At 40.1% G+C, this 21,462-nt stretch overlaps 1 protein-coding gene across 1 annotated transcript; it reads right to left on the bottom strand.

The window, feature by feature from the left end:
* Positions 1–505: 505 nt before the first annotated feature.
* On the bottom strand, positions 506–16,837 carry LOC143623513 (ABC transporter B family member 27-like). Its single transcript, XM_077094405.1, has 17 exons — positions 16,747–16,837; positions 5,452–5,526; positions 5,341–5,376; positions 5,185–5,259; positions 4,985–5,109; positions 4,809–4,908; positions 4,565–4,736; positions 3,788–3,906; positions 3,608–3,718; positions 3,386–3,530; positions 2,000–2,138; positions 1,858–1,927; positions 1,691–1,756; positions 1,503–1,610; positions 1,224–1,331; positions 949–1,146; positions 506–833 (listed from the first exon to the last, which is right to left on the bottom strand). Exons 1-17 carry the CDS (start codon positions 16,834–16,836, stop codon positions 627–629), a joined length of 1,944 nt encoding a protein of 647 aa, XP_076950520.1. The 5' UTR covers position 16,837; the 3' UTR covers positions 506–626.
* Positions 16,838–21,462: the final 4,625 nt, after the last annotated feature.

Below are 21,462 nucleotides of genomic sequence, written 5' to 3'. Positions count from 1 at the left end.
ATAGCTCGAATCTACCTTAGAAATGCCTCGCTCAAAATCAACTTTGTTGTAAACTAGCAGGCTGCGCTCGACTCAGCTTGTAAACGATTCGAGTTCAAGCTTGACCATGTCACAACTTGGTTCAATTCGGCTTAAGAACAGCCCTACGCAACACAAGGTTTGGACTTTCTTCAAAATGTGGTGGCAAGACCATTCTTCTCTTGAGGGTCAACCCGGGTAACATTCTTTACATGACAAATCGGTCACAAAGATACCTGATTACACTCTCTTAAGGTTGGTCTACCGTGTGCTGATTCGGATAATTCGTTAATGTTCTTGACAATTGCTTAGGTACCTAGATCCTGAACATATGCTTGCCAAATCAACGTCTAATGTTACTCATCGGTCTAGTGTTACTAGAACTATTATGCAGTCTAAAACTAGAACATCACACACTCCAAAAAATTCAAGTGTTCATAAGAATCCCTTTTAACTTGAACATGTTTGTAGATCAACTTGTATGTTTCAATCGTACAATATACAAAACGCCTTCGATACAAATGGTGTCCTCTCCATAAATACATATAATCTTGTCTTTAACCTATGTGTGTATAAAACAAACCACATTGGGTTCAAATGGTTTAAAACTATAATTCACCATTTTGTGGAACTTGTAACTGCCTTTTTACAAGTGCGGTGTAAATCCCGTTCATATTCAAAAGCTCCTCATGAGTCCCGCTTTCCGCAATTTGACCATCAGATATCACCGCCACAGTGTCGGCACTCTTCACAGTCGATAACCTATGTGCTATAACTAGAACCGTTCTTCCTTGCATTAACGAGTCCATTGCATCCTAAAAGAATAATATATCTAAAAGCTGTAATTACATAGGAAACCAGAAACTATAAACACTAGATAAACACAACTAAACCCTAATAATGACCGGTGATTAGTTATAATAAACACACCTGAACAAGATACTCGCTTTCAGCATCTAAAGCACTAGTGGCTTCATCCAATAATAAAACTCTAGGGTTCATCAGGAGTGCTCTAGCGATTGCGATTCGCTGTTTCTGACCTCCCGATAATCGCAACCCGCGTTCTCCCACCACCGTTTGATACTTTTCAGGAAACAACGACACAAAATCATGGGCGTTTGCCATTTTCTTTTGTATCCCACTTCAACTAGTAAGCTCTCTTATAAACCGAGAAAATATACATTAAAAAAAATAAATAAACTTACTGCAACATTTTCAATATCAGAACTGCTGGCTTTGCCGTCAAATCCATATGCAATGTTATCTTCTATTGAACAGTTGAACAAAACTGGCTCCTGGCTCACGATACTCACCTTGAATCCAAAAGTCAAAGTCAACATGTGTGATGATAAACTAGGGGTGTAAACGAGCCAAGCCACTCAAGATCGGTTCGTTAAAAGCTCGAATCAAGCCAAGCTTAGTCAAGTTCAGGCTTGGCTCATTTACGCCCCCACAATTAACGTATGAGATGCGAATTAGAGTACCTTTTTGTGTAAAAACTCATGTGATATATCAGGTAAACGAACCCCATTTAGCAAAACCTTCCCCTTAACCGGATCATAAAATCTTTCGATCAAATTCGCTATCGTGGTCTGTGTGAAAACATATATTTCATCAGCATTTAACAGTTTAAATATCTTGAAAACACGACAATCAGTAATTGTTACACTACCTTTCCACCACCACTTGGACCAACCAGAGCTATCTTTGAACCTGGTCTCAGTTTTAAAGTAATACCCTAGAAACATATTTCATTAATACATGAATCGTTGACCGACCACAGGTTGACTTTGACTCATTAAAAAAAAGATTTGACTTTTTCTTGTCTAAATTGATTACCTTAAGTACCATATGGTTAGGGCGAGACGGGTAAGCAAACCAAACATCATCTAGTTCAACGTCTCGATCACTACAATTATGAACCGTGATTTAAAAAATAATTAATTAAGTGATTGCTTGAAGGGAAGATATGAAGAAAGACTCTGACCCTACAGGACACTGGTCCCCTGCTTTTTCCATGCTTGACTCGCGGTCTAGAAGCTGAAACACTCCCCTGCTGGCACCTGCAGCTTTCATGGCGGTTGTATATAGTCCAGATAATGAAGATATTGAAGAGCCAACTGCAAATCAAAAAAATTTATTAGTATTATGATTAATTTATATATATAGGGTGTGGATCTTTTATTACACATATGTAATCACAGGTTTGCATATGTGTAATAACCAAATTACACATGTAATTTACATACACCTAATAAATGACAAAACTAACCTTAACATATCGAATATATAAATAAATAAAAATATAAAATGATTGGTTGTAAAAAACATAGCTTTTTGTGAAATGAGAGACTTCAGGAATAACATAGTTTTTTGCGAACTTGATTGATTTAAATATATAAAATAAATAAATTGATTGGTTGATAAGAACATAGTCTTTTTGTGAATGAAGGTTTTGGTTCCAACGTAAACCACCATTAACTTGAAAGCGTACACCCTGCTTGCGGTGGGCCCATATAATGTATATATGTGCATGAACCCTCAGGTCAGCAAAAGTGAAATTGCACTAATTTTGACGTTATTTTACTAATCTCGTGAAAATAACATTAAAAGTGGCGGAAGATTAATCAGGCATCATGTGGTGGCGTTGATAGCCGAAAGACAAGGGTACACGCAACAATCGGCCGGTGTCCGATGGTTGAGTCATGAGTGTTATGTGCCTTATGTCCAAGGCTTGATACAAAACTACTATCGAGCCGGTGGTCTCACCGGAAGTAGCCTCTCTATTCATACGGGGTAGAGGTAAGGCTGTCTACATCTTACCCTCCTCAGACCCTGCCATAGCTTTGCTATTGGTGGGATTTATTGAGTACGATGACAATGACGATGACGATGACGATGACGATGATGATTAAAAATAAACAAAAAAATATATGTAGCTCGCAAAAGTACATATATGTTATTAGCAATAATAATATCCCTCCAAAGAAATAATTCAAATTATTTCAAATCCGCAATCTGTAACTTATGATCATATTTTTGAATAGTTTTGAATAGGTTTATTCAGTCTTTAATGAAGCTGATTTGTAGCTCATAACTGATTTCCTTTTCTTGTATTCACACCCTTCTATTGTTAATATCAAAATTATCTTTGGTTGATCTTTTCATATATGCAGCTCACAAAGTTACATATATGTATCTCGTGGAGGTATATATATTACAAGTCACGTATATGTACTTTCACAAGCTACATAAATTTTTTTTATTTTTTGTTTTGGCAAAGATTAATAGCATATAAAAATTGAAAAAATAACAATAAAAAGATATTATTATTTAAAAGTGGTTATGTATATATAAATTGTAGTACCGGTGAGGCTGTAAAGAATGAAGGATGTAAGAGATCCAGCAGTCATGGAACCGATTATGGTCAAATAAGCTCCGTATAAAACCACTGTAATTACAGACAATGTTGAAGCTCCACTCATACCACCCGAGAATAAACCTGTGACTCTCTGTCATGTAAACAATATATTTTATAAAAACATTTATGAAATAGAGAAAGGTTACGTTAAAAGGAAAAAATGCTTACTGCTTGTCGGAGCCCGAGCTTTAACGTCTCGTCAACTTTTTCAGAGTAGGTTGAAATTGCATAAGATTCTTGTGCAAATGACCGCACTGTTCTAATGGCACCAAAAGATTCCTGCATATTAATATATGAAAGTCAACAAGAAGTCAAAATCGGAGGGTGGACAAGTGACAGAAGACAAACCTCTGCAATTGAGGCAGCAACTGCGGCTGCGGCTTGTGTTGCATGTGAGAGTTCGCGAAGATATCTTCCGAAATAGCGTACCGCAACGGATGTTATTGGTACAACAACCAATGCCAACACTTCATAAAAGAAGAAGCAAACAAATGTATATTATTTGTAAAAAATGTTCATTTTTAGGGGTGTCAATGGTATCGGGTTGGCGGGTCAGATAGTTGAACCTGAACACGACCCGATCCATATATAATTTGTCGTGTCAAAGGCATCAACCATAGCCCAGACACACTTAAAATTATGAAACTTGATCACAACCAGTTTAACCTGTTTATATACGATAGTCAAATGCGTTGGACTGCTGTATATGGTTTGCAATCAAGTTGTAAACATGCTAAAATGTCATTAACCGTTTCACCTGTTTACTTAAGCAGGTCAACCCTAACATGGCATGCTTAAATAAATGAGTTAAACAGGTCAACCCTAACACAACGCATTTAAGTAAACTGGTTAAACATGTCAAACAAACACAACCCGTTTAATTGAACAGGCTAAACAAGTCAACTCTAACAAGGCCTGTTTAATAGAACGGTTTAAGCAGGTCATCAAAAACACGGCATGTTAAATTAAATGGGCTAAACAGGTCAGCCAAACACAACCCGTTCAATTAAACAGGTTAAACAAGTCAACCAAAACACCACCAGTTTAATAAAAAGGTTAGATACAACAACACAAAACCTGATTATTTTAGGACTTTGGTAAATTATATTAAAAACGAAAACTTACGGGTTAACTTCCAAGATGACGAGAACATGAAACCGAGTCCAATAACCGCAGTAGTCAAGTTTCTTAACGCTTCTGATAAATTAGTAGTCGCAGCATTTTTTATTATTTGTGTATCCTCAGACAACCTACTAAGTAGCTCCCCCGTCCGAGTCACATCATAAAAAGCAATTTCCTAAACAAAAAGGTCCCACATCTTTCATTAAATAGGCTGGTCAAACGAGTCAAACAGGCCGTGTTAACTCACCTGCTGCATAAGGTGACTAAACAGTTGCTTTCTCAGACGAGCAACAACTCGTTCACTAGCTGAAGAAAACAACCACGCTCGAAGTGCTGTTGACAATGAACTAAGACCAAAAGATCATATTAAAATTCCCAATTTATTTGCTTTAGTTTTTAATAATATAAAAAAAATAAGCACACCCGATAACAACCACCAACACGACCGCTAGTATAGTATCCTTAACAGCATTCAGAGCCTCGGTTTGCTCTTCAGGAGTGCTAATATTTCTCGATACTATGTCGATAATTTTCCCGCCAAAAGATGGCTGACAATGAAAAAATAATCATTATAATCATAACTTTTGTTTTCAGAGAATTTTATTAAATCAGATTTGGCATACAATTAGCAGGCTCGACGTTGAAGCGATCAGTAATGCAACCGTGGCAATAATAAGTGTTCCTGCATCAGGTTTTGCCTGAAATATTACAAGAAAAAGATTAAAAACATTGGAACTCGGGTTTATTAAATAATGTTGGCCTGGATTTAGTGATCTTACCAAAAGTAGAACTCTTGAAAATCCAACATTCGCTGCCTAATTTCACAAATCAGTTAGCAAGAAACTGTAACAGAATAGGTAACTGAAAATGATATTATGATGCTGACCGACCTGTACTGCATCTCCATACTCGAGATCGGTTGTGGGCACGTTAGATGTCCCGGTTTCATCAGCGTTTCTCTTTACCTACAAACAATCATATTCATATATATATATATATAATCAAATGTGAAATATGTGATTCTGTGTTTATCTGTACACGCATACTCTTACTGTTATCTTTATCCTAACATAATAATTTATCAAACACAATTAAACCGTAAACTCCCAAATTTTAACAGTAACCCAGCAAACTCCTAATATACAGCTGCAATTTCAACCAAATTCTTAAAATTGGGATTAGGGTTTTGTTCCAGAATGAAATATGAAGTTAATTAACTCGAATTAACAATTGGGTATGATGAATATAGGGATCTTACTGAAGAAGCGTGTATCGACTTACTTGTATACGATCAACGTTACTCGAGTATGAGTGTGCTAGACCACCGATGGTTTTCCGAGATACGAGTTTTTCCACATACAAAACGAACAGCACCGTGAGCTTACCCTTCAGAAAGGGACAGAGGGGTCCTCTTTGGGGTAACCCTCCGGTGTGAGAATCAGATATTGTAGGAGAAGATAATAAGAATGTGAAAATGAGTAAAGGACTTAGAATATATTTTCTTGTCTGCCTCCAACTGTGGAGGCAGCCTGGTATTTAGAGTGCTAGGGTTTCCAATGATTTAGCTCAGACCCAATTAGGGCCTTTTTAGCCTCCCCCTATTGCTTCGCGCCACGTGTATTTAGGACACCTGGTGCTCTTTCATTGATTATTCTATGACCAAGGTATTTCACCTGACCCATGTGCCATCACGTGGTAGCACATGGGCTTTGCTGAGTTGTCCACCTTTCATTGGCAGCTGTCAACCTCAGCACATTCTTTATTCCTTAAAAGATACCTTCTGGAAGGTAGTTTGATGAGCACAATCACGGTTGTCCTTATCCTGATTTGGATTAGATTATTGTCTCATTTATGCGCCTATCCTGGGGATGCGCGGGGTCTTCTCTTATTCTCACACTGAGTGTGCGCGCTGTGCGCGTATGCGATATGCGCCACGCACAGGTGTTTCGTGCGCTTGCGCATAGGTTTCGGCTTTGTGTCTTTGTGACATCCTGATTTCAAGCCTCTTGTCTATATCTTGTGGGTTGACCCGCCCCGCTCGATGTTAAGGCGGGTGCATACCCCTTCAAGCCCCCCCAGTCTAATGTGTGTCTTGTCTCGCGCGAGCGAGGTAAGATAGATATTAGACTTAATAGTTTGCTTTTTCAATAGGGCTTGTTTTTTCTTTTTCTTTTCTTGTACGCGCGTTGCGCGAAATTCCATTCCTTTGGTTAAAACGAATCGTCAATGCACGTGGTTGGTTGGTGTTGACATGCATCAGAGATGGAGACGTTATGTGTCAGACCTTTCGTGTGCTCGAGGTGCTACAGTGGTTTTTCACGTCTCCTCATACAGTGTCAGGAACACGTGTTGCGCTTATGTTGACCAACGCCTGCGAGTGGGGGCGCGTGAGCGTAGATCTGATTATTACTTGTTTCTCTCTCTCTCTCTCTCCTGGGCCTATAAAACCAAACCTTTTGAACGGTTTTTTCTTCATCTCCATTGTCATTTTCAGAGCTTTTGCCTATCATTTACATTCCGATTAAGAGCTTTCGTCTTTGTCCCTGAATTCCGTGCTTAAAGTAACCATATTGTTCGATTCGCAATTGTATGTCTGATAACCCAGACACTACAATTTCCCCTAGTAAAGGCCGTGTAAAATCAGTGGTTATGTCTACTTTGAAGAAAACCGGCAAGGGTACTCGGGTTGCCGAGGCCTCGTCGGAGGAGGGAGGGAAGAACAAGGCGGTGAAGAGATGGGATGAGATTCCCTGCAAGTTGAAACAACCTGATTTTGATAATCTCGTCACCTCTCAGGGTTTTCTCCCTGAGTATGGTTGTCTGCTCCCGGCGACCGGGCAAACGGCGGCGGATCCTCCCGCCGGCTATATCTCTTTATACTCTCATTTTTTCACCCACTGTAATCTTCGTCTTCCGATGATGAGGTTTATAGGTGCGCTCCTCCAATTTTACGGGATTCATATATCTCAAGTCCATCCCTGTGGATTAGTGCGCATGACTCATTTTGAGTTCATGTGCAAAGCTCAGCGCGAGGAGCCCACCCCTCGGCGCTTTCAATATTTTTATAAGCCGAAAATCCAAGATTCTTGGTTCTCGTTCACACCGCGCAGTCAGAAGGTTAAGTGCTGCACTGTTACATTCAAAAGCCTTCATGACTGGGCTGAAAAATTCTTTTATATCAAGGCTGGTGTTATTCCCATTCGTATGACCATGCGCGCGATTACTTCCGCGCCCGCGGATGATGACGTTCTTAAGAATCCATCTGGCGCGTGGGTTAAAAAATTAACTGCTGAACCATCCCCCGCCAAGAATATTTGCGAGGAAGCGTTGGTGGGGGTTGGTATGAGCAAAAGGTGGACTGACAGCGAGACTGAGCCTGTCATCCATGTTGATGGCTCAGGTGGGTTGTTTGTTCATTGCATTAATTCTGCGTGAGTATAATTCGTTTTGCTGATATCACTTGTCTTGTTTTATGCAGACAACAGGGAATACAACCACGCCGCCTATGACGAGCATACGGAGGGTGGATCTGCTGCGCTGAAACCTGGGAAACCACCTTTCCTGATCGTTTTGACGACATGTTTATTCCTGTTGACTTAGAGTTTTGCCTTGACAGCGATGTGCCTGGTAAGCCTTTGTATTTGTGCTTAGGCCCTTAGAATACCAAATTTGGTTTTATCATTTCTGTTGCGCGTATTGTAGATGCGCTCGCTAATTACGAGTTAGAGCCTGTGGAAGAGGAAGGGGAGGAGGCAGAAGCTGAAGCGCAAAAATTCAAGCGCAAGGCTAAAGGCAAAACTGGCGCAGGGGCCAGTAAAATACAGAAAAAAGATGATGCCTCTGTTGCCCAGAATCTTCCTCCTACTCAAGTGAAGGGACTTGAGAAAACCAAGGGTTTTACTTCCAAGTTTTCCTCATCTTCTTTGCCTCAAGGTGTTGGCAGTCCTCCAGTCCACACGAGGTATGGTGCTGCCACCTCATCTCTGCGCGCGGCGGACAAGGGAAGCGGTGCTGCGTCTGCTGTTTCGTCTTCTCCAACAGGTATACTTTGTTTATATTTTGTGGTTTTATGAGCGTGATTCCGATAGAGTTATTAATGAAGCTTTGTTCACTCAAATGTTTGTAGAGCCGGCAACGTTGGTGGCTCAACCTCAGGCGCAGCAAGGTGCCAAGGCTATGCCGAAGGTTGTTTTGAAGTCTTCTGTTTTGCCCTCAAAAAGGGGGAAAATGGACTTCATGGTGATGTTTAATTCGCGGACTGCGGTGCGCCAAGGTATTTATTGCGCTTTGATTGTCTGATTTTTTCCTTTAGTTCAAGTCATGAATCATTTCTCCTTGTTGGTTTTTTCATAGGAATTATAGCTGGCACACAAGCTGCTGGTGGCACTGCTAGCGCTGGCGCCATTAGTTCTGCTCCTGCTCCAACAAGTACTGAATCTCCCCTCATTGGGATCACTAAGGAGCAGGAGACTATTTTTCGCGATGCTCTAACAGCGTCAAGACCTTCCTCACCTCCTCCTGCGCGCAGCCCTCCTCGTGAGACTATTTTTGATTCTTCCAAGTCGCAGGAGAAGAGACCTGTTATAGAGGATGATGAGGAGATTAATTTTGAAAATTCTGATGGTGGCCGCGTAAGCCCTATAACGCCACGAGATTTCGTGGCGCAGCCTTTTTCTCATGGGGCAGGCAGGAGCTCATCAGCTGGCGCTAATCTTTCTGCCGGTTCTGCTCAGGTATAAGTTTATTTTGCTCCGCTGTGCAGACTTCCAAATTAGTGTTTAGATAACTAAAACGTTTCTTTGCGTTGCTTTCTGTTTGTAGGGAGCCGATCACATATACCGCCCGAGCTGGAGTATCACTGAAGAGAGCTCATTCCAATCCTTGGGCGTATGTGAAGACTTTTGGGCTCACTCTGTTCCTCCAGCTGAAAGGAGGTTTCAAGAGGACCGCGCTCGTGTGGATTTGCTTAATGACCACCTTTTTGCTGGGTCTGCGTTTTTTGCTGAGCAGAGGACCGCGCTCGCGTGGATTTGCTTAATGACCACTTGAAAAGCCCTTGTTTTTTTTTTTTGTAGTTTTTACCTCATCATTTGTAAATTTGTAAACTTCTATGTTTCGGAATGAAATTTTGTTTTTCCCTTATTCGCATCTTGCGCATTCCCAATTCATCTCTTTATATTGCATGCGTGTGCTTGTTGAATATAAGGTATGCTTACACATTGAAACTTGAACAAGGTTGTAAGGAAATTATTTTTACTTAATCCTTAACAGTTGTCATATTTCAAGTTATTTTGCGATATTCTGAATATGCTGACACGTGCCTTGGCATTTCATTATTCCTCTTTTGCGCGACGTTATCGTGCATTTATTATAGGGAATTATGAATGAGTTTTTTAGCCTTTACGTGTCAGTATGTGTTACTCTGCCTATATCCATTATAATCCCATGCGCGGCCCCGACCTGAGACCTTAACAACTATGCTTTGGCATGTGCTTTGCCTTAGTTGTGCTTAGGTATTTTTATGGTCCAGCTGCGCAATACGTAGGATGGATGCTATGAGTAATTTGAGCTAAGGCTCATATTATTGGGCTAAGGCCCTGACGTTTTAGAGTTAAGACTCGTTAACGCGTCTGAGCTTGAAGCTCGCGCATGTATGTTTTACTTCGTTTTATTTTTAGTTTGATGTCAATACAATGTTGTCATATTGCTCAAAATAAATAAAGGGAAGTGTGAAACATGTATGCAAAAGGTAATAGAACGCATATTAAGAAAAAATAGAGCGCATCATTATTCATAATGGCTTAAAAAGCCTTGATTACGAACTTGGCAACTTTTACATGAAACATTTTCTGAGTTGTGCTGCGTTCCATGTGCGCGGGATCTTCTTTCCATTTAAATCTTTTAAAGCGTATGCGCCTTTTCCCAATTCTTCCGAGACTTGATAAGGTCCCTCCCAGTTGGGAGACATCTTTCCCGGGGGTATTGCGCGACTAGCTTCATTGTTCCGAAGGACAAAATCATTCTTCTTGAAGTGGCATTCTTTCACGCGCTGATTGTAGTATTTTTCTCGCTTTTTCTTGTATTTGGCTTCACTGATGATAGCCGCCTATCTGCGTCCCTCAAGTAAATTGAGATCCAACCTCCTTTCTTGCTCGTTATCCGTCTTACTCATCATGAGCACTCTATAGGATGGGCATCCAATCTCTGCTGGAATCATAGCCTCCGTTCCATAGGTTAGGCTGAACGGGGACTCGCCATTGCTGGTTTTGCTTAATGTCCTGTGCGCCCACAGGACATTGGGTAACTCCTCGACCCATGCATGGGACTCTCCCTCCAACCTTTTCTTCAGCACATTCAGCAAGCTTTGGTTCGCGCGTTCCACTTGGCCATTCCCTTGAGGGTGGTATACTGAAGTGAAGACCTGATTGATGTGCAATTCCTTGAACCAACTGGATATCTTCCTGTCAGTGAATTGTTTGCCATTGTCGCTCACGATTTCCATGGGCAGGCCAAAACGGCATACGATGTGGCTCCAAATAAATTGCTTCATTGCCTCGGCTGTGATTTTTGCCAGTGGCTTGGCTTCAACCCATTTTGTGAAATAGTCTACTGCCACTATCAAAAACTTTACTCGCCCTGGCGCTTGTGGTAAGGGACCGACAATATCGATTGCCCACTTGTGGAAAGGCCATGCAGAGGTCACCGGAATCAAGTTGTTCTTTGGCCGCATGGTATTTGGCGCATAACTCTGACACGCTTTGCATTTTTGGATCTCTTTTAACGCGTCCAAGTACATGTCTGGCCAATAGTAACCTGCGTTCATTGCCTTGGCGACCACCATGCGCGGGCCAGCATGTATTCCACAGATTCCTTCGTGTATCTCTCTGATCACATAGCTTGCTTCCTCAGCGTCTAGGCATTTCATGAGTGGTCCAAGATAAGAGCGTCGATATAACGTACCATCGAGCATTTCGTAGTTCTGCGACTTGTGTCTTATCTTCCTCGCCTGTGCGCGATCGTCTGGTACCTTTCCCTCCTTCAAGAATTCCATTATTGGAGTTATCCATGATGAAGGTGTTGTATGAATTACAAGAACAGACTTCGCTCCCACTGACGGGTTGCTCATTACTTCCACCCTGACATCTTTGCCAAAATGATCGAAGCTGGTTGATGCCATCTTGCTTAGCGCGTCGGCAGACTTATTTTCACTGCGCGGAATGTGTATGATTCTGAAAAAGTCAAATTGTTCGGTGAGTTTCTTCGCCTGCTCTAGATACAGAGGCATGGTGTTCTCCTTGGCATCATAAAGGCCATTGACTTGTGCTGCTACCAGGTATGAATCTACATGAGCCTCTAGTTTTTTAACTCCGAACTTGTGCGCGATGCGCAAACCAGCCAGCAGGGCTTCATACTCAGCTTCATTGTTGGTGCTCTTGAAATCCAACCTGATTGCGTAAGTATACTCATGATTTTCTGGATCCACCAGTTTGAGGCCTGCGCCGGACCCTTCGTTGTTTGAAGCTCCATCAGTGAATAATCTCCAAACGTTTTCTTCATTATTGGCTTGCGGAGGGTCTACTTCGCGCTGAGCCTCTTCGACTTTTCCTTCAGGGATTTCTGCGATGAAATCAGCTAAGACTTGTCCCTTGATTGCTGGACGAGGCTTATAGGTGATCGTGTGCTCCCCTAATTCCAGCGCCCATTTTGTCAGCCTTCCTGAGAGCGCGGGACGTCGCAAGACTTGCTGGATGTTGTAATCAGTCAGGACTTCAATAGGATGACCATTGAAATATCTGTGAAGCTTGCGCGACGCATGCGTTAGTGATAAAACTAACTTTTCTATGATGGTGTAACGCGTCTCAGGATCTGTCAGCACCTGACTTACATAATAAGTTGGTGTTTGGATTCCCTTGCGATCCACCAATAATACTGCGCCAATGGCGCGCTCTCCTGCTGACAGGTACAACGTTAAAGTTTCACCAGGTAGTGGAGCTGTGAGCGCAGGCAGATTTATCAGACATTCTTTTATCTCACTGAAAGCTTGCTCGGCCTCAGGCGTCCACTTGAATTGGCTTTTCTTTAAGCAATTTCTCAATGTGTTAATGAATGGGGTAGATTTGCTTGCATGGTTTGCTAGGAACCTGTTAATTGATACCAATCTACCATTCAACCTTTGAACTTCCTTCATGGTGGATGGTGAAGGCATGCCGAGGATAGCCTCCACCTTCTCTAGGTTCACCTTGAAACCATCCTTGGTGACCATTACACCGAGAAATTTCCCTTCTTCCACGCCGAATGTGCATTTGCTCGGGTTGAGCTTCATGTTTACTTCCTTTAGGCGCCGAAGGGTTTCTTCGATGTCTTTGAGCATTTGTTTTTCCTCCCTGCTTTTAATCACCAAATCATCCACGTAGACTTCTAAGTTTTTTCTAATCTGCTCGTTGAAAACTGCATCCATGAGTCTCTGGTAAGTGGCTCCTGCATTCTTCAAACCAAAGGGCATTTTTGTGTAACAGAAAACACCCTTGTCAGTTCTGAAAGCAGTCTTGTCTTCATCCTGTGGTGCCATTTGAATTTGGTGATAGCCCTTATAGGCATCCAGGAAACATTTGAGCTTAAATGGCACCACAGAGTCCACCTTCATGTCAATGTTTGGGAGGGGGTAACAATCTTTTGGACACGCCTTGTTGATGTCCTTGAAATCAATGCACTTTCTCCATGACCCATTGCTCTTCTTTACCATCACAGGATTGGCTACCCATGTTTGATATCGTATTGGGCGAATGATATTCGCGCGCAGTAGATCTTCTACTTGCTCATTCATGGCCTTTGTCTTCTCGTCTTCCATGACTCTTTTCTTTTGAGCAATTGGCTCTACAGACTTGAATGTGTTGAGAGAGTGCTGCGCCAGGTCTCGCGGAACCCCAGTCATATCAGAATGTTGCCACGCGAAGACTGACATATACGTTGTGAGCAATCTTTTCATTCTCACTCTTGTGTCATCTGATATCGTAGCTCCGATTGTGATTGTTTGTTCTGGGAATTTTGGGTTGAGAATCCATTCCTCTGGCGCGTTGTTTGCCACTGGAAGCTTCATTCTCTCTTCTCGAGGTATACTTCTTACTGCGCATAAATGATCTCGGTACACAAATGTTACTCCTGTTGGTGTTGGGAACCCCAACGCGCCATGCGCTGGTGACGGTATGGCGTTGAATTGGGCAATCGTTCCTCTACCCAAGATCATACTATGGCATGAAGTGGTGGGCAAGACCAAGAAGTTGACAATTTCAGCTCGCTTGTGCTTCTCATCCCCCATAGTTAGTTCGAATTGTATCTGACCTAGGGGGTGAATAATTTCGTTTGAGACACCCGAGATTGGTGCACTCACAACTTCGAGCCTTGCTTGGTCTGCTGGATCCAACTTCCTGAAACATTGTTCATACATGATGTCTGACTCACTACCGGTGTCCACCAGGACTCTTGACACCTCATAATGAGCGATGTGTGCAGTGATGACTAGAGGACTGCTGATAGACGGGCCTCCTCTGATTCTTGGAAAGATTACTTGTTGCTCGCTCCAATCCCCTTGAATTTGCGCGCTTCTCTTCCTCGATCCTTGCCCTTGCCTTCTTCCTTCAGCTACACAGATTCTTTTGAATATTTTACTGGCTGAGGCTTCGTCTGGTTGTTCGTTCTCTGGTCTTGGATTTTTTACCAGGTGAGCCAACTTGCCTGATTTCACATCTTTTTCGATCGCATCTTTCAAATGATGGCATGCATCGGTGTTGTGCCCTGTGAATTTGTGAAACTCACAATATTTGCCACTGTTCGGTGATCCCTTATGGAGTAATGGCCTGGGGTTTTTAAACTGGACATTCTCTGTGCTTAACACTTGCGAGGGCGTTTTGGTGAGGGGAGTCCATATTCTTGGTAGAGGTCTGTTAGGCTCTCTGCCGCCTTCCTTCTTGTCACCTTCTCCGCGATTAAGAATGTCTTTTTGGGGTTGGGGTTAACTTTGTTGCGCTTGCTTTTCTGCGGGAGAATAATTGGTTTGTTGCAACCTGGACCATACGGAGTTTTGTTTGCCCCACCTTTCATTGTTGCGTGGTGCTCCTGTTTAATGCCCTTTATCTCTTGCTCTGTCTTGGGCAATTTGTTTTTCATTTCGCGCGAAGACTTGCGATGCTTCCATAAGCTTAGCCCAAGTGGTTGGCATGCCTTCTCTGCTTACGAGAGCTCTGCGGAGTTGATCACTGCGCGCACCTTGTATAAAGGCCACGCGCAAGAGTTGTTCAGTGATGCCTCCAATTGCAAGAGATTCCTGATTGAAACGAGTTATGTAGTCTTCAATGGTTTCATCATTCCTGCGTACGCAGTGCATGATGTCATCGGGGTCGCGCGTGTGTCTGCGCTGCTGTACAAAGTGAGCCTGGAACTTTTCCAATAGCTCTTCGAACCCATCGATTTGTCCTGTCGGCAAGCTTTCGATCCAGACACGCGCTGCACCCATGAGGCAGCTAGCAAACATGTGACACCATGTTGGCATCGTCCAGCTTTCTAAGTTTCCAGTGTTATAAAAACCTTGTAAGAAATCATCTGGATCTGTTGTACCATCATACTTGCCTAAACCACTTGGCATCTTGGTTTTGTGTTGAATGGGAGCCTTCGCAATGCGCTCAGCGAATTTTGAATGTTTTACCAAGATGGCTGGCCTATATGGTGTGGTTACGTCCACTTGCCCTTTCGCTTGTGGGTTGTATGGTGTGTATAAATCCATATCGGCTTTGGCTCCAGGTGCTATGTGCATGTGTGCGCGAAGCTGTGAACCTCCTGCATGAGTATCTCGCGTCTTCTTCATGCTGTGCACCTCTTCCTCATCACTGATATCAGCTTGTTCGGTGTGAACAGAATGACCGTCTTCCGGCGCGCGCGTCTTTTTTGTTGTTCCCTGAATGGTTTCAAATGCGAGCCTTTGTGTTAAATCGGCTAACTTTTTGTGTTTTACCAACTCATTGTATTTGTCCATTAAACGCCGTTGTTCGTTTATGAGCCATTCTTTAGGGTCATTGGTTTCAACTTCCGGGCCCATTGGTCCTTTTTGTTTTGTACCAGTCAGATTTTGGAACGTGAGATCGTTTAGGGGAGTTTCAGTTTGACTATGAGGTGTTGTGTTGAAGGGATGGTTACTGGTGGTGCGCGCAGTGTCACGCGGCGCCCTCTGAACCTGATGTCCCTCATTAACATCCTCAAGCTCATTATCCTCCAGAACTTGATCGTTGTTTCGAACACCGGAAACCATGGTGAAGATTTTCAGAGAGAAAATTGATGAAATAGTGGTGTTGTTGCCGTTGTAACAGGTGATGGCGCCAATGAAGAAGCGTGTATCGACTTACTTGTATACGATCAACGTTCCTCAAGTACGAGTGTGCTAGATCACCGATGGTTTTCCGAGATACGAGTTTTTTCACCTACAAAACGAACAGCACCGTGAGCTTACCCCTCAGAAAGGGACAGAGGGGTCCTCTTTGGGGTAACCCTCCGGTGTGAGAATCAGATATTGTAGGAGAAGATAATAAGAATGTGAAAATGAGTAAAGGACTTCGAATATATTTTCTTGCCTGCCTCCAACTGTGGAGGCAGCCTGGTATTTATAGTGCTAGGGTTTCCAATAATTTGGCTCAGACCCAATTAGGGCCTTTTTAGCCTCCCCCTATTGCTTCGCGCCACGTGTATTTAGGACACCTGGTGCTCTTTCATTGATTATTCTCTGACCAAGGTATTTCACCTGACCCATGTGCCATCACGTGGTAGCACATGGGCTTTGCTGAGTTGTCCACCTTTCATTGGCAGCTGTCAACCTCAGCACATTCTTTATTCCTTAAAAGATACCTTCTGGAAGGTTGTTTGATGAGCACAATCACGGTTGTCCTTATCCTGATTTGGATTAGATTATTGTCTCATTTATGCGCCTATCCTGGGGATGCGCGGGGTCTTCTCTTATTCTCACACTGAGTGTGCGCGCTGTGCGCGTATGCGATATGCGCCACGCACAGGTGTTTCGTGCGCTTGCGTATATGTTTCGGCTTTGTGTCTTTGTGACATCCTGATTTCAAGCCTCTTGTCTATATCTTGTGGGTTGACCCGCCCCGCTCGATGTTAAGGCGGGTGCATACCCCTTCACTTACGTTGTCTTTTTTGATTAGAGGAGCTCTGTCACCACCACCAGAAGACATGATCGATCGGCTGGTCCAATCCAAATGTTTCTTCTTACCCATCTTGCAAGAAGAAGATTTGCATAAACTCTACACAATCATAGTTATTAGATTAATCAACAACAGCGCATTGAAAGACGTTAAGTCCTACGGTTTTGGAATGTTTCAACTTTGTGGAATAATAAAGAATCAAAATGACAAATTATTTAATGCATGTATTTAAAACAAATCTTAACCACCAACCACCCGCGAACACCCCCAGACAAAGAGTTCACTCACGTCCGAGATCGCAGACCTGCGCTAGTAACCCAAACCGTTATCAATTTTTTGTAGAAACTAGCGCAGAGCAAATTCAGTACTACCGATATTTGTACCGAATTCGGTACCGATTTAGTACCGTCGGTGCCAGCTTTTGAGTTTTTGGTTCCGGTTCGGTACCAATTAGAGTTAATTACACAAAGTTGTCGTTTGAATCTAAAATACTCTTTATAGTTGAGCTTATTTGTTATAAAATAATTGAAAATGTTAATGAGCTCTAGCTCAACTAACATTGGAGAGGAAGTGAAGATTTAGGGTTAGAGGCTACAAGATCTCAAGTTTGAATTCGATCATAACCGGGTTTTATTGTATGCGGGTTTTCCCGGAAACAGAAGATGATGGGCTTTGACTATCAAACGTTTTATGCGGTCGCAAGTTTATGGGTTTAATTTTTACCATTAGGTTATCCTCAGTGGCAAGGTTTTATTTGTTGATCTTTAAAAAATTATAAAATAACTAAAACACTAATATTAAGTGGTTTTGTTTCTAGTGGTTGCTCAAAAGTCAAAACTAAATTAGGACACTAGCTAGGTATTTGATAGTTTTAGTTTTTTAATGAATGGAGGGTTCATATTAAATGGAGCAAGTATAATCTTTATAATAAAGGTATATTAGTTTTTAATGATCCTAACTATTATCGTTTGGTTACTGCTAGTCCCAACTAATGAATTGGCTACTAATGGTCTCAACTTTTAAAGTATTTGTTCCTAGCGGTCCGCGACTAACAGAATCCTAACGTTGTTCGTTTCAGGTCGCCGGAAAAACGGTTTTGGCCGGAAAACTCAATTTTTTTCCCGAAAACTCAACATTTTCGTCCCAAACATCTCGGTAACTTCGTAACGGACCTTTAGGAACTTTTTTCTAGTAAAAGCCCCAATCATTGAGGTCGCCGGAAACCTTAGAACCATCGTCGGAATCAATTGATGGTGCTCAAGTGGTGATAGTTGGTTAGCGGTGAGTCAATTGGCGGTGGTTGCGGTGTTCAGGTGGTGTTTTCCGGCAACAAATTTGAATTTTCTGGCAAAAACGTTTTCCTGACGACCTGAAACTAACGGCGTTAGGATTCTGTTAGTCGCAGACCATTAGGAACAAATACTTTAAAAGTTGGGACCATCAGTAGCCAATTCATTAGTTGGGACTGACCAAACGGAAATAGTTACATTAAAAACCAATATACCTATAATTTATGACGTACGGATTTTTATAATTTATGACATAAAAATGTAATAAATCCATCATTTACAATTATAATCAGTTTTTTTTTCTTTAGACATTGTAATTGTAATTGTTGGAGAGAAACAGTTCGTCATAGAGAACAAAAGATTACTCAAAATATTTTATTGAACTTCATCACACCCTTACATTCTTGGTTCATATTTAGACTAGTCCTATCGGCACATATCTGTTCGGTTGGTCGGATAGAAATCAACTAAAATAAAATGAAAACTCCTATAAATAGGCCAACCTAGTCGGTGGCCCATAGTCGGTTGGAGCAACTTGCTGACCTCACACCAACTATACAATTTTGCCATCCAAATATAAATTATTTTAGGCACATGTAAAATTAAATTATCCAAATGCTGATTATATTTATTTAATACAACTTATCAAATAAAAAATATAATCTTATATGATGCAAGAAAATATAATAAAAAATATCAAATTCCTAAAAAAAACTCTCTACTTATCGAGTAAAAAATCTTATTTATATTTACAGTACATTTTTTTTTCCAATTTCAAAAGTTAGTTTTAATAAATTATAAACTAACTAGATTTTATCCCCCGTATTACGGGGGTTATTTTACATTATTCGTTTTTAATATATATATATATATATATGAGAAGTATAAAATAAAAACCTACTTGAGTTGTGAAAACCCTATGTACCATTGTTTTTTTTTTATTACACACGTAATATATGTTGTTACATTTAATACAAAATATCGAAAAAACAAAAAAACATTTTTTTGCTTTTTTTTAACATTTTTTTACTAATTTTTGTATATATTTTCAGGAGAGAGAAAATGTTATATATATGTTTGCATTTTTTATTAACTTTAATTGTGAACCATAAGATTTAAACTTTAATTTAAAACATGTGGTTGAGAATGGGTTTCTAGAGTTTTCACAACTCAAGTAGGTTTTTATTTTAACCTAACCCTATATATAGGGGAAAGTTAACGTACAAATGAGATTAACGTGCTAAACATTATAATCAAGTAGAGTAATTATATATACAAGTAGAGTAATTATGTAATTATATCATAGAGTAATTACGTAATTACTCAATGACGTAATTACATAATTACTCTACTTGATTCTCACGTTTAGTACGTTAATTTTATTTGTATTTGATCCAAACCCTATATATATATATATATATATATATATATATATATATATATATATATGAATTTTAATTTTATTTATTGTAAGAAAGTTAATAATTAATATATTTGAGGTTTGATGATAAAATTGTTTCACAAATAAATGATATGTAATAATCCGGTTTAAAAGCTATATGGGTTTGGTGACACCCATTACCCGTTTATTTTCTTTATTATAAAATTGATTCTTAATTATAAATAATATCTTTTTTTTAAAATAAAATAGGATATTAATTTTTAGTATATCCCTATTTTATAGTATTTTCATATCAATATTTGATAAAATTAATTTTTAATATAATGAAATGTTATAACCCGTTTAGGAGCTATCTGAGTTTAATGAGACCTTTGATGTGGTCTAAATTATATATAAGTTATATTTATATTCCCAACACTTTTTAGTTATTTTGAGTTGGTTTTTATAGAATAATATTTCTTATTTAGTTCATATATGAGTTTAATGGTTTCATAAGACAATGAGCTAAAATAAAGTGTTTTCATTAAACTTGAGTTCAACGAGTGAAGCGGTGAATAAAGCTATATACTACTTGCTAGCCATTATATCAATATATATTATTATTCTTCTTATTATTGTTATTCATAATATATACATTTAGTGTAAAAGAAAAATAATATATATTGAATCAATTTAATATGGGAATACGAGCTGTGCATTTTACTCTTAAGTTGTAGATATAAGCCACAACATAATTTTGTTTGTTTTATAAGAAACTACACCAAGTGTTTGGGCTATTATGAAGCTTAATTTACAAGGTCGTAAGAAGAAAGAAACAAATAAGTCAATGACAATTTTTGGGCTGGAAACGAGATTATATGTTTTGGGTTGGAGGGAGACACAAGAATACAATTAAAAAGGAAAGAAGAATAAGAATTAAAAGAAAACCTAATATAAAAAGGGAGGTAGGTCGGCTGTTTATAAGCATATAAGAGGCCGAATAACATTATTATATTTGGGGGGAAGGGTGGACGTCAAAAGGGGAGGCCACAGAAGGAAAGAGGTAGTCACGCAAAGAAAGAAGAAAAGAGAAGAGCAGCCTTGGTTCGAGCATAAAGCGTTTGGGTTCAACACGTACTCATCCAAGCATCATTATTATTGGTTTGAATATATTATTTTCGTCATGAATTTATTATTTGAACCTTATTTATTTTTTTTTGTTCTTGAGTATGGTTGTTGGCTAAACCCCTAAGCCACCTAGGTTTATGATGAACTTTTGTTGACGTTGGATTTTAGTTTGGATTTTGCTTTTGTTATGGTTTATGATTAAGTAAGAGGTTTATTGTTATTTATTCGACGCGTATGTTTGCTTAGGATTGTTTGGTGAGGTTTTATTGTTCCACAGTTTCCTTGGTGATTGTCTGTCATATTATAAGATTCTGTTATGTCAGCTACTGTGTGTTTTTTTGACTAGTTTATGGTTTATTTGCAATAAAGCCATAGGAACAATATTAATAAATCAAATAGACCTAAGTGTGCTGCTAATCTAAATAGCTGAAAGGTGATAGATTATATGGTAAGTCTTGGTTGTTTAAGATTGTTAGATTTAGTTCTTCGTAAAGAGTCCGTCTAGGTTTGATTTTTCAGCCTTGTTTATCTAGTCGAGTGAATAACTACCTTTGATTTCCGCGCTGTAAGGTATGATTTCTTATAGAGGTACTTATCATAAAATAAATTAGCGACCGTAAGTGAGTCTAATTAAACTGGTGTTTTAAGAATTTAATAGAAATCCATATGTGTCTTCTTGAGAAGGGTCAGGGGTCATGTTCGGGTTTTCTCTTAAGCGTCTATTTTACGATCCCAGTTCCATAACTAAACAGTCTCCAGGTTAATTGATAACTGAAACTTAGGGGATTCTAGCCTAGGTGGTTGTCCATCATCATCTGAATTAAGTTTAGGTTTAAGTCGTCTTTAAGTCTTAGTGATTAATTTAATATTAGATATTAGAAAAACCCCCCAATAATAATA

The sequence above is a fragment of the Bidens hawaiensis genome, unplaced genomic scaffold (assembly GCF_021521415.1).
Source record: "Bidens hawaiensis isolate Kalapana, Puna unplaced genomic scaffold, B.hawaiensis_p1.1 tig00003488_1, whole genome shotgun sequence".
Lineage (NCBI taxonomy): Eukaryota > Viridiplantae > Streptophyta > Magnoliopsida > Asterales > Asteraceae > Bidens > Bidens hawaiensis.
Note: the sequence above shows the minus strand (reverse complement) of the source record. Positions and strands in the feature narration are given on the sequence as shown.

Bases quoted from the DNA above. Each gene is read 5' to 3' on its own strand.
- LOC143623513 (XM_077094405.1), bottom strand. From the start codon at position 16,836: ATGGGTAAGAAGAAACATTTGGATTGGACCAGCCGATCGATCATGTCT. The intron at 4,909-4,984 runs GTGTGCTTATTT...TTTTGGTCTTAG, and splicing joins GTGTTGGTGGTTGTTATCGG to TTCATTGTCAACAGCACTTC. The intron at 834-948 runs GTGTGTTTATTA...TTATTCTTTTAG, and splicing joins AAAGCGAGTATCTTGTTCAG to GATGCAATGGACTCGTTAAT.